We start from the raw sequence: 14791 nt of genomic DNA, 5'->3' as shown, positions 1-14791 counted from the left end.
TTACACTTTCAACAGTTTGACTGCCAAAGTCAAAGGCGCTCAGGTGAGCTTATGATGGAGCTCCAGCTGGGAGCATTTGTTTTTGTGTGTGGCAGAAAAGGAATGGAACCGTGTCTGATGTATTCCTGCTGTCTTTCTTCCACTGCATATAGGGTGACATTGGGGAAAGTGAAGCCAAGGGCAATATGATGAAGCCCTCTGCCTCTGCTATTACACATGGGACCACTGGGCCTCGCACTCTTTTTCACTTTCTCCCTCAATCTTTTATTTTTTGTAATAAGCTCTTCTGTGCGATAACAAAAACTTTGGAACATCCATATGCTGTATTACACATGTAATCTTTTTGTCATAGGAAAAAATGAATTATCAGAGCATATCAACGGATTGTCTCAAAATAAATGCCATTACAAAATGCAATCCAAGGAATAAATCAATTTTAAAATGCAAATTTCCTCAATTATCACAGTCGTTTGAGCAAATGATTATGCAGTTCCCCTCTCAATTTGGCTAATTAAATAGCACATACTCCAGCATACAGCATGAGGAAAATCACACATGCTACTTCACCACGGGAGCTTGAAACTTTATAAAGGACATAGAAGAATGTAGATGAAGAATAATTAACCTTTTTGTAAAGATAGAAGCACCCTCAAAAGCCATTACGTAATATTAAAGCGGTTTCGAAAGACTTCACCTGTCTATAAACTCTTGGCCTTTTTAGTTAATATGAAAATATTTATTTGTAAAAAGTGCAAAATTTCACTAAATATCAACAATTATTTACTTTGAGGGCAAAAGGAACTTCCCCTAGAGGATATAGTAATAATGTATTTCTGGCAGAGATTTTTTGCATGACAATCTAATAAAAGAATGATGTGTTATGATAAAAAAAATAACACCTGTCGTCAACTTTTTATTGTTTAATTGTCAAATTATGTGCAAGGTGAATTTCACAGTAGAGATCAATGAATATTTACTTAACTCACACAACATACATACAAGCAAACCAAACACACAAATAAAATGCTAAACAAAAAATGCAAAGGACAATAAAACACCGTTTTCTCACTGTGGATAAATTGACTGCAGGCTGGAAAAAATGAAAGACGAAACAGATCCAGCAAAAGCCAACAACACAAACTGATCAATTCTTTCAAAGCCATTTTTAAGCAGCCATACTGTCATAGTAAAGAAGCACTGACATAACTTATGTTCTCTAATGCTTTGTGTCCATTAAGACTGATGCAATAACAAATAAACAAACCGCTGAAAACGTTTTTGTTAAAGTCCATGTTTCACAAGTTTTAACAGAGCTAAATCATAAAATCTAAATAGCAAATTCAAAAAACCTAAGAGTAAATATTAAGATCAAAAGAAAAAACAAACACATCTAAAGAAAACAAATCTCACGTTGTGAAAATAGGACAAATCGTAAATCCTGTAAAAAAACTGTGCAAGTACAGCAAACGTATGGTACAGTATATTACACGAACAACAAACCATTTAAATACAGTACTGTGTATTAACAATAATCCTGAGAAGAGTCCGTTTCTGGTTCCCGTGCTACTGAGCATTAAAGTATGTGAAATGTGCGGTAACTGCACCATATCCAATGCCATTTCTCATTCGTTCCCTTTCCACCAAAGCCCCAGATGAGGCTCAGTATTGCAGGCGCCAAAGAACGAAACCCAAAATGAGCGCATCAGCTGTCCCATTTAATCAAGTCTCTGTGACTGAAAACAAGAGTGCTGTATTCTTAGACTGCTCAAGGTTTCAAGGGAGAAATTAATGTAGTGCAAAATCTGTGTGCCACAGGGAACCTGCATATGACCAAATAAACACGAGACCAGAAATACAACAGAACAAATATCCAGAGACAATAACTTAGACTGACAACTTTTCGTCAAGCGATGACAAAATGTAAAAATCACTGTATATTCTGTACAAGATTGTCAAAAAAGCAGCACCAAAAATAAACATTGATCTTAATGAACTGGAAGATGAGGGGATGGAAAGCGTGATTATTTATAGAGATTGTTAAGTATTTTCATGGGACTCTAAAATAGGAGGACTAGATTTGTTTGGAAAAATGTCTCAGGTCAAAACACCTCTGAGACTTCATATAGACGTTGCTCAGTCCATCACTGATGCCTGGGGTTTATGTGAACAGGCACTGTAACATCCCTGGACAGAAACATATCTAACAGATTCGCAACTCTGAACTGTGACCATCTCTGCCCACTGTGGCAAAAAAGCCATGTTTCTGGAAATATTCATGAAAGCTTCATCGCAGGAACGCTTGAAATTACTAATGCACTTTTTCTTAGAAAAACATCAGCACACACCTGTTATTGCTGCAACGGGATGCAAACTAAGACTCCATGTTTTGGCATTTCAAAGGTGTATTTTTCATTAAATTGCACCCATACATGGAGATTTTCAATAAGTCAGAGTGGAATGCAAGCATCCACATTTTGGCCACCTTTTATCGTCTTCACCTAGCTGATGTTCTCTCCTGTCCATTTGTTTGACCCAGCTTTGATTTCAGCTACACAAAGCTGGTATCCTTGTTTCTTCTCCAATATGGAGATGGAGTATAATCTTGTAACCTCACTAAAAGATCTGGCTGGTGATGCAAAGATATAAATTTCAACATGGGAACTGGGCTCAACAAAACATCGTTAAAGCAGAATCTAAATGAAAGAAATTAAAACTGCAGTTATGTCATATAGCACATGAGCTGCCTTTTTAAAGAGGAAAAAACAAAGACAATTTAAATACAAAACAAAACCAGCCACCTGCAAGTACATATTGGCAACCAAGAAAAATTCCCTAATGACTAAGTTCACAAGAAAACCACGGTCTTCTCGTAGGCAGCAAGGACGATCAACTTATAACTCTGAAAATTCTTAGAGAAATAATAGTAAAAAAATCAGTATTCACACTGTGAGCAAAATCACTCATCTTACCCGTATGAATATTTATAGCTTTATATATTTTTTCTCTCACCAATTACTTAATTTTATTATATTTGCTAGCAACATACTACTTGTCTTTAAAGACATCAACTATTCCTGTATCACCCAATAATGTATCAACAACCCAAGCCAAAACAATAACAAAAACTTGCACCTTAAAAATATAATAGAGCAGAAAAGACTTGAAATCTGAAAAAATATGATAATTGCACTTATGATTCACTTTTTCTAACTGTAAAACAAGCGATAGTGTGGGTGCCTCTTGTCGAACGTAAAACACTGTTTATCTTTTTCGAACAGCACCCTCAAGTTTTTTGATTGAAACCATTAATGCTTTAAGACTTCCCCGCAATTCTTGTGTTGGGGACATTGACAGCACCATGTATTGAGCAGCTCACTCCAGTAAAAACAACAATCGGCTGTTTCAAACAGCCCACCTCCAAAACAACTCACAGCACTTTCTGAAGACACTGAGGGTAAAGCTTGGCCACCACGCACTCAAAATGGCGGCCAAGGTCCCAGAGGCGGTCCGGCGTCTCGTAGACCTTTGTCCAATGATCGGCCTCTTCATTATACTGGTAAAGAGAGTTCTTGCGGCTGGTGCGGAACACGTGTTCTTCCACCATGACCTGCGTAGCTCGGACAAACACATGCAATCGGCCCTGAAGCAAAAGGATCTTGATGTAGGGGCTTGTCGCTTGGTCAAACGGGAGGTCTTTCTTTCGACACCAGACGTTCTGCTCAATATCGTACACTTCCACGGTAAACGTGCGCTGATGGTTCCTGCAGATGCCCGCTATGTAGTAGATGCAGTTTTTATGAAGGGCGGCTAAGCCTTGAGAACGGAGGACGTTCATAGATGGCAAATGCCCCCAGTAGTCTTTGCGAGGGTCGAAACAGAAGAAGTACTCACCTAGAAAATAGCAATGATACAACAATGAGTAATGCTGAGCAAGAATAACCTTTTAGATGTTTTTATCTAAGAGCCAGAAGATAAGATGGGCCCACTCACCTTGTAGTACATAGATGCGGTCCTTATACTCTATTGCGCTGTGGAACTCCATGGCCACAGGCATGGGACTGACTGCTGTCCAGCAGTTATCTCTAGCATCGTAGCACTCTACGGATTTCAAAGCATTTCGTCCGTCCCCTTCATACACCCGACCACCTAAAGCAAAGAGCTTCCCACAGCAGTGAACCAGCCTGCAGCCGATCCGTGCCCGCAGCATGGGTGAACGTGGAAGCCACCTGTTCCCAGCATGTTCATACTGCCAAAAGTCGCTTTCGGCGCGGTGGTCTATGCACACCTCACTATTGCTTGGTCGATAGCCTCCAGCGATAAAGATGTCATTCTCGGATGAGACCAAGATGCCGACCTCTCTGAGGTCATTGGGCGGTTTGCACAGCTTGTACACCTTTCCGGCAGCAATGTCCAGGCAAGGCACAGTTTGCTTCTTCCCTGAGTGCTTGTGAGCCGCGTCAAAGCAGATAACCATCTCTGACGCAGTCATTCCTAGCCTCTGCGGGCAGCAGTTGGTGCCATTGATCCGACCCTTATCTGTGGAATCCCTGGACAAGGCCAAGCCAAAGGCCGGTGGGATACGACTCAGAAAGGCCTCGTCCAAAAGAGGCAAACGGATGCATTTGGCAAAAACCTCCGGCAAATCCACTTCCCGGCGCGGGCAGTCGTACTCCAACCAATGCACCATGCTTTCATAAACGTGTTCCTCTTTTTCCACGTTCAAATCGTCACTGTTGAGAATACTGACCAGCTGTTCTTTGGTCAGATGAAGGAACTCTTGTTCTCCCATCACACATAGGAACTTCTTGCGGATGTAGTCCTGCGAGCGCTCTCGTAACTCCTGGTGGCCATAGGCATCTGCAAACATAAAGACCCCAATGCAGTTCTGTGGGTCCAAACGGCTGATCATGAACTGGGCACATTGGTCTTGGAGTGCTGGGATCTGGAAGATGCTGGCGGTGGTGAACAGAGCCTGCACGTTAGACTCAGTGAGGGTGACCCGTGAGGTGTAAGCATAGTCGAGAACTAGATGCATGGACTCGGAGTCCACACCAACAATTCGCACCTCCCTCTGACTGCTCTCTGTAAGGCCACTTGTGAACATGGATCTAAAAAAAGTAAAACAAAATACTATTACAGTGTAATCACATCAACGTAGGTGTCATATATTGGAGTTCCTGCAGAGTATAAAAATAAACAGCACTTTAACATTTACAAATGCTACGGTAAGATTTATATTCATATTTACTACAATTTTAAACAGTTGCAACAAAGCATTGTATTAAGACTTAATTTACTAATCTGTGAAAGTTTTTTAGAACAAATACCACGACATACTTTGTCAACCATTCCAATGTGCACCTACTTTTATATTTTTACTATTTACTGCTATACTTGAGACACTTAAGTATAAACTCATTAGGTAGTTTAAATGGTAACAGTGTTATGACTAAATACACAAAGTTTGTTGCCTAATGTCTAGAGGTCGACCGATAATGGTTTTTCTCTGGCCAATGCCGAATTTTAGAAATCAGGCCAGTCGATGGTCGATATATGAGGCTGATTTTTGGGCAGATATGTGTTTGGCCGATTTTCTTTTTTTCCACTTTTTTTTATCCCGCTGTCAAAATGCATCTTAATACAAAGTACAAACAGACTCTCTCCCACAGACACATTTATGCAGGAAAGTTAACGTGCACTTACCGTTTTCTAGTAAAGTAAGCACGTAGTTAAAAAGTTAGCAGGCAGAGGGGAACATCACAGTGTTATGCCGGTGGTAATCTGTTTGCCACAAGAGGCAGCGTTGCATGTTTCACAACAATGCTTAGCTTCTCATAGTAAACACCTGCCTGTTAGAATCGGCCAAATTTGCAGCACAATCAGCCGATGCAGATTCATAAAAAATCCCAAATTCGGCCCGATTCATAGGCCGGCCAATTAATCGGTCGACCTCTACTGTCACTTACCACAGAAAAACTGAACACACTTTATATGAACACAAATGAAATGGTGTTAAACAGCACAAGTATTTACAATTGAATGGTTTGCAATAGTTTTTGGTTACTGTTAAACTTGAATATTATTTTTTGGTCACACTTTATTTTAAGGACCAATTATCGCTATTAACAAACCATTAGCTACGACTTTTGCCTCAATAAACTCCCAATTTGTTGCTTATTAACAGTTATTTTGGTAAGTTGTTAGATTTAGGTATTGAGTAGGATTAGGGATGTAGAATATGGTCATGCATGTGCTTTATAAGTACTAATGAACAGCCAATAATCCAATAATAGTAAAAAGGGAGGATTGGTCCCTATTCTGAAGTGTTACCTTTTTTATTCAGTTCCCAATTTTCATATTTCCGTGTAATAACTGAATGACCTGAAATTTATTGGAACGATAGAAGGGGTAACCATCATTTGCGCTATGGCTGACTTGCTGTTATACTCCCATATCATTTCAAAGCTTGCGTTCAACATCTGTTATGAATATTACTGGTACTTAAATTTAACGGTGTCTGTGCTGTTACTACCTGAAGTAAGGGCTGATGGCAGCGAGAACATTTCTGTGACAAGAAAATGTCTTGCCATGGTCCACTTCCACGACAATGTCAGTCAGCTGAGCTTCGTCGTACAATGCTTTAAGTTGCTGGAGGATGTTACAGGCATGCAGGGCATCAACCCCGTTGTAGCTTGTGCTTGGAGTCCCATTCTGAACTTGTAACAGCTTTCCAACGTCTACAAGATAAGGGTTAGACACCTGAGATGATTTAAACTCTAAACACTTTTGACCTGTATCATGAAAGAACAGTCAGTCCTTGTTTAAATGGTATAAATGTTGGCTAATCTATGATCAACTATTGCAAAAGCATGCGGACCAAGAATGACTCACTTTTATTCTCTTTATGAAACTGAATAGGAATCAAACCTATTCTGAGGGATAACAGCAGTGAAACAAAGTCGTCTCTGATCATATTAAATCCTAAATCATCTCAAATTTATTTCAACAGACTGCCAAACCCAAGTAATGATCTCATTATATATGTAAAACTATTAAATTTACATGTGCCCAAAATAAAATCTCTGTGAGAAGCACTGACATCCATCTTTTCTTGTTTCAGAACTACTCGTGGTGACCAAAAATATCACGAGTTTATTTTCTATTGACCAGCCAAACAAAATCTCCACATGCATGGTCTTAATCCAGGAAAACAAACGATAATGGCGTAAAAAACTACTCTCGATTTTGACAACCACATACACTTAACAGTCTTGTTTATGTGATCAGGGAATAAAGCCTGTTAATATCGGCAGTCAAGTTTCAGTGCTTAACTCATTAACGTTAGCTGTGCTAATCCAGGTGCTACTTGCCGGCTAGCACACCCGGCTAGTCCGGTCTCGAGGCATTCTAAACAGCCCTTTTATATCTCGAAACAAACCATGACAGTACATTAAATATCACGAACGTACACAAGTGGGTCAATATTAAAGGGAAAAATGTATAAAAGTAAATCTCTAAGCAGATAAGCGATTAATCACGATGTGTTTACACAGTCTCGCGTTGAGCTAGTCTCGTTAGCTGCTACCTCTCCGTACTTTTCGGTGTGTATTCAAACAAACCACCAGCGGTGCACTTGTAACCAAACAAACCGGAAAACTTTAGCTCATTCCGGTAAAACCATGTGACAGATCTACGGCGTGTCGATAAGGTGAAAACATTCAGAAATACGTTTGGATTTTGAAAAGAACACCTAACCTCCACTGGCAGCCATTCTCCCAATCTCTCTCACATCGGCTGGGAAAACGTCACTAATGGAATGGAGCCCCGGAAACAGGCGATAGCCAATCAGCGTCGCCGATCCTCCGTGGCAGCCAATGGGCTTTCGAGACAAACTGTTTGCGTTAACTAGTTAAAAGTAATTTTCAGGGGGTTTTATGCGACTGGATTTGTTACACAGGTAACTAATATAAGATTACAGGGTTACAATTTACAAACGGTATTAGTAAAACTACACTCAAAGGAATTGATTGTTATAAAACCCCAAAGCCTCCTCTTACATCTGATTTCTCATCCAAAGTAAAGAAAAGAGTGGCATAAACCTAATAAAGTCATTATGCTATGTCTACTGAAGATGGTGGATTGCTATCCTACGCCATAGCTCATTACATCATGGTGAATTCTCTCTGATGATTTATTCTGTCAATATTATATATCATTCATTATAAAGGAGTAGTAATACATCTAATTGAATGATTTTATGTTTGGTTGTTCTCTCTTATGTTATGCTTGGCTCTTCTACATCTAAAATGACTATATATATATATATATATATATATATATATATATATATAATATAAAATATGATAAAAATACGAATTACGTTGTACTCTGTGTGAAAGCACATCTTATCTCTATGTTTAGGATAAAACTATAGCGAAGCTTTGAAGCATCCAACCTTGAATGGGAAGCCGTGTGTTTTCCTTTCAGCGCCTTTGTTACAAGATCCCAGAGAATGGGGAGAGGTTTACATGTTTTCAACCACTCAGAATCATTACTTTAGCAGTGATGATGTAGCTTGTATTATGTATTATTATTTGAGAAGTGGCTTCTGCCATTACATTTGCAAACCTTTCTGTACTTACATTACATTACTCAGTTCATTTCATAGACTCCTGGTCCATGAGCCTTATCTCTCCCCTTTCAATACTCACACATGTCCTTTTCCCTTAATTATATTAGCCCAGGTTTTAGTTTCCTCTACTTCTGTCTTCATTTGTATCTTCTGTTCCAGTGCAATCGCTATGTAAATTTATGCCGTAACACTTCTACGTATTTAAACTTAAAGCTAACCTCTTGGTTAATATTGTCAACCCCCTTCTTTCCTTTTCAGTTCACTGTAGATGTATTTGTATAGCAGTTTTAACAATAGTAATTGTTTCTAAGCAGCTTTACATACTTTTAGCCCCCCCGGTGAGCAAGCACAATGCCAAAGTAGCAAGAAAAGCCCCCTGAAAATCTGTAATTTTGAGACTAATCAAGGGGAAATCTTATTCAAGTTAGGGCTGAAAGAATTAGCCATGGTTAAAGAATCATTAACATTTTCTTTAATTAAATTGACTGCTTTACAACCTCAGCCTGTGGATAACAATAATCTATGTTTGTGTGTGTAGTTACATAATGCCTCATGTGCTTATATTCATCCCTCATTAATCCTTTCTTTTTGTTTATTTCTCTGTAACTCTCTACCTCCAGAGCAAAGGGTAAATGTAAAGTATACAAACACAGTCATGCTGTCTCACACGTTGTTATTCCTCAAAGCAATATTATTTTCTAAATCAATACGGGTTCCTTTTACATTCATGCAGGCAGCACGCATATGAATAATTTATAGAACATATTCATGTTGACATTTGCTGGTAACATACTGATACACTGAAGTTCAAATGTTAAGAGATACACAAACTATACAAATTCAGCCACCATTACCGCTGCCCCGGACTGCTTGCCCATGATCTCAGGTCAGAGGATAAAAGCACTGTTTTGAAAGTGTCTTCATTTCTTTCTGCCAGTCTGGCAGACACTACTGTTCCATTCTGATACTGTCTAACATTGCACAAAAAGCCAGTCCAATAAGTCGAAACTGCAATCCAGGCAATCGATTTAGCTTTTTTCCAATTCCTCTCCTCAACAGCAGCAAGAACAGGCCATGAAATTGAACCCAGCTAGTCTGAAATGAAGGCATTTCTGTTGCCTCAGCTGTATAATATCTTTTTGCTTATGTTTACATTCTTATAGTCTGCTACTTTTATATAAAGCGACGGATATCCTGATATCAGCACACCATATCATCACATGTCCCTGGGACTACACATTTTGTGTAAAGCGGATTTACTAATTCAAGCCTTAACAAAATGTGAACAGGTCAGACTTGAAAAGCCGTATTACTTGCAGAAATGCCCAAGACATCTGAAAGCAACAAACACACACAAGTTTACCCGCAAGATAGTCATTCTTATCCAGGAAACTCTCTGTACTTTATCTGGAATTGCTTCAGGCTTGTAATGTATTTCTATTTCAGCGGTGGACAGTAGACATTTGTTTTTTTAGCTGGTTACATTTTTGTATGCATTCACACATTTGGCTCATCTTTAATAAGTAAGGAATTAAGTGACAGGTTTCACAGACAAGGCATACAGTGATAGTTCACTTAAAAATACAAATAAGATATTATATAATAGCAGAAAATATTTTTATAAAATGTTTTTGACTGGACCCCATTCACTTGCAATGGTTTTGTGTCCCTACAATAGAAGTGAATAGGGTCCAGTGCTGTTCGGTTACCAACATTCTTTAAAATATCTTCTTTTGTGTTCTGCGGATGAAAGAAAGTCATAAAGGTTTGAAATGACAAGAGTAAATGGTAACTATTACTTTAAGACTAGTCCCAGACTAAAATTAGTTTTTTGACTAAAAAAAGTTTGAGCTGTCTTTACTAAAAATAAATTGCCCTGACATATCTTAAAATATGTGTAGTTTTGTGTAGTAATATTTTTACAAAGCATTTTAATTTAATTAAGCTAAGCCTTGCCTTGCCTTGCCTGTGAAACCGGTCCAATATGGATTAATTTCTATTTCAGACACACACATTTTGCTCTGTCAAAGAAAATATTCCCAAATGGACCATTCATATCCCATTACACGCTAAGAAAGGAAAGCAAAGAGAAAGTGTCAGAAAAGGGCTGAAATCAATGTGAAGTCTTCTTCTGTTTGACTGAACCTCTTCACATTTGTGCATGTGGGGAAAAGGAAATATGTATTCAGAGCAATTGCACCAGGTAATAAATTGGCCCACCAAAGTCCACACAGGCTGTGAGACGATCTCACTTCTTCATGCACCGTATGATGAGCAGACGTGTACAGGGAACACATCTGCGCTGAATTGCAGAAGGGGTGCTGTAGGGGAATGAAATGAACAGCAAGAGGGAGAGAAAGCAGGGGGTGTAATTGTAGTTTAAATGTGTGTTTTAGTCAGAGATGGAGGTAATAGATTATTATATGCCTCCAGGGACTCGTGTTAGAGCATGTGCAGATGCTCAGAGAAACCGTTCGGTCTCCTGCATCTTACCTCGACACCCGTGATGAGACAAATAGGAGCGCAATGGGAGGCTGCAGTAAATACCTGCCCAAGCCTCTTGCTTCATGTTTAAAGAGTGTCTCTCTGCCCCCCGTATGTGGAATAAATATGCGAGCATCTGCGAGTAGCTTGTCTATCACTCGTGGCTCCGTCCCACCGCGAGAACAATCTCGCTTCCCATCGTGGAAACGGAGCTGTTTGGGTCTTAACGATGGTTATCATGCAATCCAGCAAGCCATTTATTCAAATGAGTCAATAATTATTTCTCAATTTGTTTGCAGGGGAATTTTAAGAATAAGAGGATGCCCCGCTAGGCTTATGTGTCACAGGGGGTCTCCATGATGACAGAGGGACTTGTCAATTAAGCTGCTATACGGCCTAAATGGTTTTATTATTTGAAATGTCTATAGAACTTTACATATAGGTATTTAACAGATAATCCGAGAATGTGAAAATCAGCCATAGATGTCTGGAGATGATCTGGTGTTCCCTAGATGAGAAATGGTATCCTGTCTGTGCTGTTTATTTTTATATCTGTTTTATGCCATTTTTATGCCAAAATTGTTGTTCTAGTCTTGTGTAGAAGAGTAGTAGTGATAAAGTTGATGTTTCTTAACATTTTCTATGTACAGAGCACAAAGTTCATTGCAATTTCCTGCCTGGATTTACAATTTTTAAACTACAGATGATTTGCAACAGACAAATTGCTTTTATCGACCAACGGGTGCATCAAAATGTGTTTATGTGATTTTTATATTTATTCAGACTGACATTAGTTATTTTATTTATTTGTTTTTTAAGTACTGTATTGGAATCATTTTTATTAATGACATTGTGAACGATGAAAAATCCATCTAAACACGTTAAAACAACGTGTAGGTCAATCTGTGTTTATTTACCCAAATTATGTTATTTTGTTATATGATGCTTTTTACATACAGTAGATGTTTTATATCTATTGGAAAAGTTTTTTTTAACAGATTATAATCTTTCCCTCTAAACATAACCTCATGACACATACTGTGAGTTTACCACCCAACGACCAAACCTCCCATCCCTCTATGGTAACACTTCATTAGGTTTAGTGACCGCATTGCATCTGTCCTTCAGGTTATTAATGCAAACAAATAAGACACAATGGAACCTGCTGGAAGAAAGCTCATTTGTCCTACCTGTCAAGCTGATGGATCCAGTTTTGTACAATCAGGCTTTATTTAGAATCCTCCTAATTCTCTCTCTCTCTCTCTTTATTTATGCATATTATTATTTTGATCAAGTTTCTCAGGAGGATATTCGGCAATCACGTCAATGTAACGAATCACACCGAGGCAATCACATAGTCCTGGAGTTTAAGACCAGAGGCAGAAAATGCACCTTTAGACCTTGATCTTTGTGACTATAAAGTGTCCATATGCCAGGCAATGCATGAGACCGATTCTTACATTTATTGGATTTACTTACTGAATGCAATACAATTCATATTAGTATGGAGTTGTTGACGATTGTTGGTTTTTATTTTGAAAATCCTTACTTTGTTACACAGCTTGCTTTAAAACAACACTTCATTGACTTCTTTAATAATTGTATTGTCTTATTCATATGAATATTTGAATATATTAATATAATCAAACCATTATGTTAAAAAATCTACATCTACGTTTTCTATTAAGTAGTTTGCTGCAGTCTTATACCCACCACAGCAAACCTCATAAATACGACGCAAGTGTCCCTATTATCTTGACCCAAACACATCATGGTAAATGGTCACTGCATCGTTTCAGTGGGACATGAAGTGTCCAGCTGCCCTTGGGAAAGTGAGAGCAAAAACTCATAGCCAAACTGCCCCAGAGAGAAGAGAGGGGGAAAGGATGTCTGTGTTTTTCTGAAAGCTCAGAGGGAGAGGGTGGTTGGCATTACTATGTGATTGATTCCCTGGCTGTGTTTCCAGAGGGCTTGAATGATCCTGGGTCAGACGAGAATGTTCCAGCTTAAGATCACACTCTGGATATAGATGCATCTGAACCAGCCTGAGGTGTCCATTCCTTTAACAAGGGCAGAGCCGTTTTACCGGCAGAGCCCTACTTCACCTCAGCTATAAGAAAAAATAGAATATTTGTACGATGTGGTAAAAGGCAAAAGCAGTATGGTTTCAGATAAATGTGAGTAGGATTTACTAAATGAATTATGTGGATAGCGAAGCAAAATTAGAAAACGCAATTCTTAATTAAATCTTAATGGTCACACGCAACAGATGATGGATCTTGTACCCTTACAATATGCATACAACTGAGCTGAGTTTAATACATAAAAATAGCAGGGTCATGTGATAAGATAAATACAGATATTTTCATAAGCAAGGTATAACTTTTTGTTGTTATTTAAAGGTGAATGAAATGTGATTCAGGGGCCTGTTTAACAAATGAATACAAATGAAAGCCTTTGTTTAGTTCTCACTGGGGCATTAACATTTTGAAAATGTAATCTTCTCAAATTCCAAGTAAATATGAATACATTTATAAACAGATTGAATTCACATGGTAAACATTTTAAATATATGAACTGCAATCCAATAAAACAAACTTCATGTGAGAGATGATTTTACATTTATGTCTCAATAAACAACAGTTACTCTTCCAACCCATAGTAAAGAAAAATCACACATGTGATCTCCACAAATTCTTACGTGTTTCTCCCACACAGAAATGGGATTAAATGGAGATGATTCTCAGAACAAACTCTGCCATCAAAAGATTTCAAAATGATCTCAAAAAATGTCTTGAAACTATCTATCCAGATTAACGTTGTTGCTCTGTATGTGTCGTTTTATTTTCTCCAAAGTCATTTTAGAAGAAACATCTGAAAAGTTGATACTGGTGAACACCATTCAATCTCCATTCAATTTTCTTTACCCCTGTGTTTTGTATTCCATAACCTTTTATGTTTTACTTATAGTCATTTTTTCTTGTACAGCTGCTTTGTAACAATGAAAATTGTAAAAAGCGCTATATAAATAAAGCTGACTTGACTTGACTTGAGAGCTATGGAAACAAAACCTCTGAGTTATAACCTTTAGTCGATTTATGTAAAGGTCATTTTATTTCAAAACACGACAACTGTTAGCAGGGACCACTGTTCTGTATTTCTGAGAGGGCGTTTACATACCAGCATTTGTGTGTGCGCACGAAAACCCATCTATTCTTAAAGGAAAGATGTTTCGACTCCCTTTACATATTCCATTTCAATCAGACCTAAACAAAAAATGGAACGGATCGAGTCAGGATAAGTTTTGTGTTGTTGGATAAAGGTTTTCAGCTTTCGCTTTCCATTTATACACCTATATCTCATGCTTAAATAAGCCCATCACCATGTGTATGGGTAGGGGGTGTAGCTTTGTGATAGAAAGGAGCTTTTTATAAGCAGCACTGGCTGTCTGGCGCAAAGTCGTTTAAGGAATACTAATGATGGGTCTTTGTGTGGCAAAGGCTCTGACCCGAGAAAGAAAGAGTGGGCAAACATTGTGAATTTAATGGAGGTAATACAAAGACCAAAATATATATGTCTAATTGACTTGCGGCTCTATACTGCCCCAGAGGGACTCCAACCAAACTGCGCTTGGCATTTTGAAAGTCCTTGGATAAATCTATGGATAAATCTTGA

At 38.4% G+C, this 14791-nt stretch overlaps 1 protein-coding gene across 2 annotated transcripts; it reads right to left on the bottom strand.

The window, feature by feature from the left end:
- Positions 1-901: 901 nt before the first annotated feature.
- Positions 902-7812, bottom strand: kbtbd8 (kelch repeat and BTB (POZ) domain containing 8). 2 transcript variants are annotated; one of them, XM_079483725.1, is made up of 4 exons: positions 7756-7812; positions 6533-6737; positions 3991-5108; positions 902-3891 (listed from the first exon to the last, which is right to left on the bottom strand). In XM_079483725.1, the coding sequence occupies exons 1-4, from the start codon at positions 7769-7771 to the stop codon at positions 3428-3430; spliced, it is 1803 nt and encodes a 600-aa protein (XP_079339851.1). In that variant the 5' UTR covers positions 7772-7812; the 3' UTR covers positions 902-3427. The 2 variants fall into 2 exon arrangements, with proteins under 2 accessions (XP_079339851.1, XP_079339850.1); XM_079483724.1 differs by having other exon boundaries at positions 6892-7789.
- Positions 7813-14791: the final 6979 nt, after the last annotated feature.

This window comes from Barbatula barbatula (assembly GCF_947034865.1).
Source record: "Barbatula barbatula genome assembly, chromosome: 20".
NCBI classification, from domain to species: domain Eukaryota; kingdom Metazoa; phylum Chordata; class Actinopteri; order Cypriniformes; family Nemacheilidae; genus Barbatula; species Barbatula barbatula.
The sequence above is the reverse complement of the archived record's forward strand: the minus strand, read 5'-3'. Positions and strand labels throughout refer to the sequence as shown.

Coding starts and splice junctions, on each gene's coding strand:
- kbtbd8 (XM_079483724.1), bottom strand. CDS start 6,973: ATGATCAGAGACGACTTTGTTTCACTGCTGTTATCCCTCAGAATAGGT. Junction 6,738..6,891: donor GTTTCATAAAGAGAATAAAA/GTGAGTCATTCT, acceptor CTTATCTTGTAG/ACGTTGGAAAGCTGTTACAA. Junction 3,892..3,990: donor CCGCATCTATGTACTACAAG/GTGAGTGGGCCC, acceptor GCTATTTTCTAG/GTGAGTACTTCTTCTGTTTC.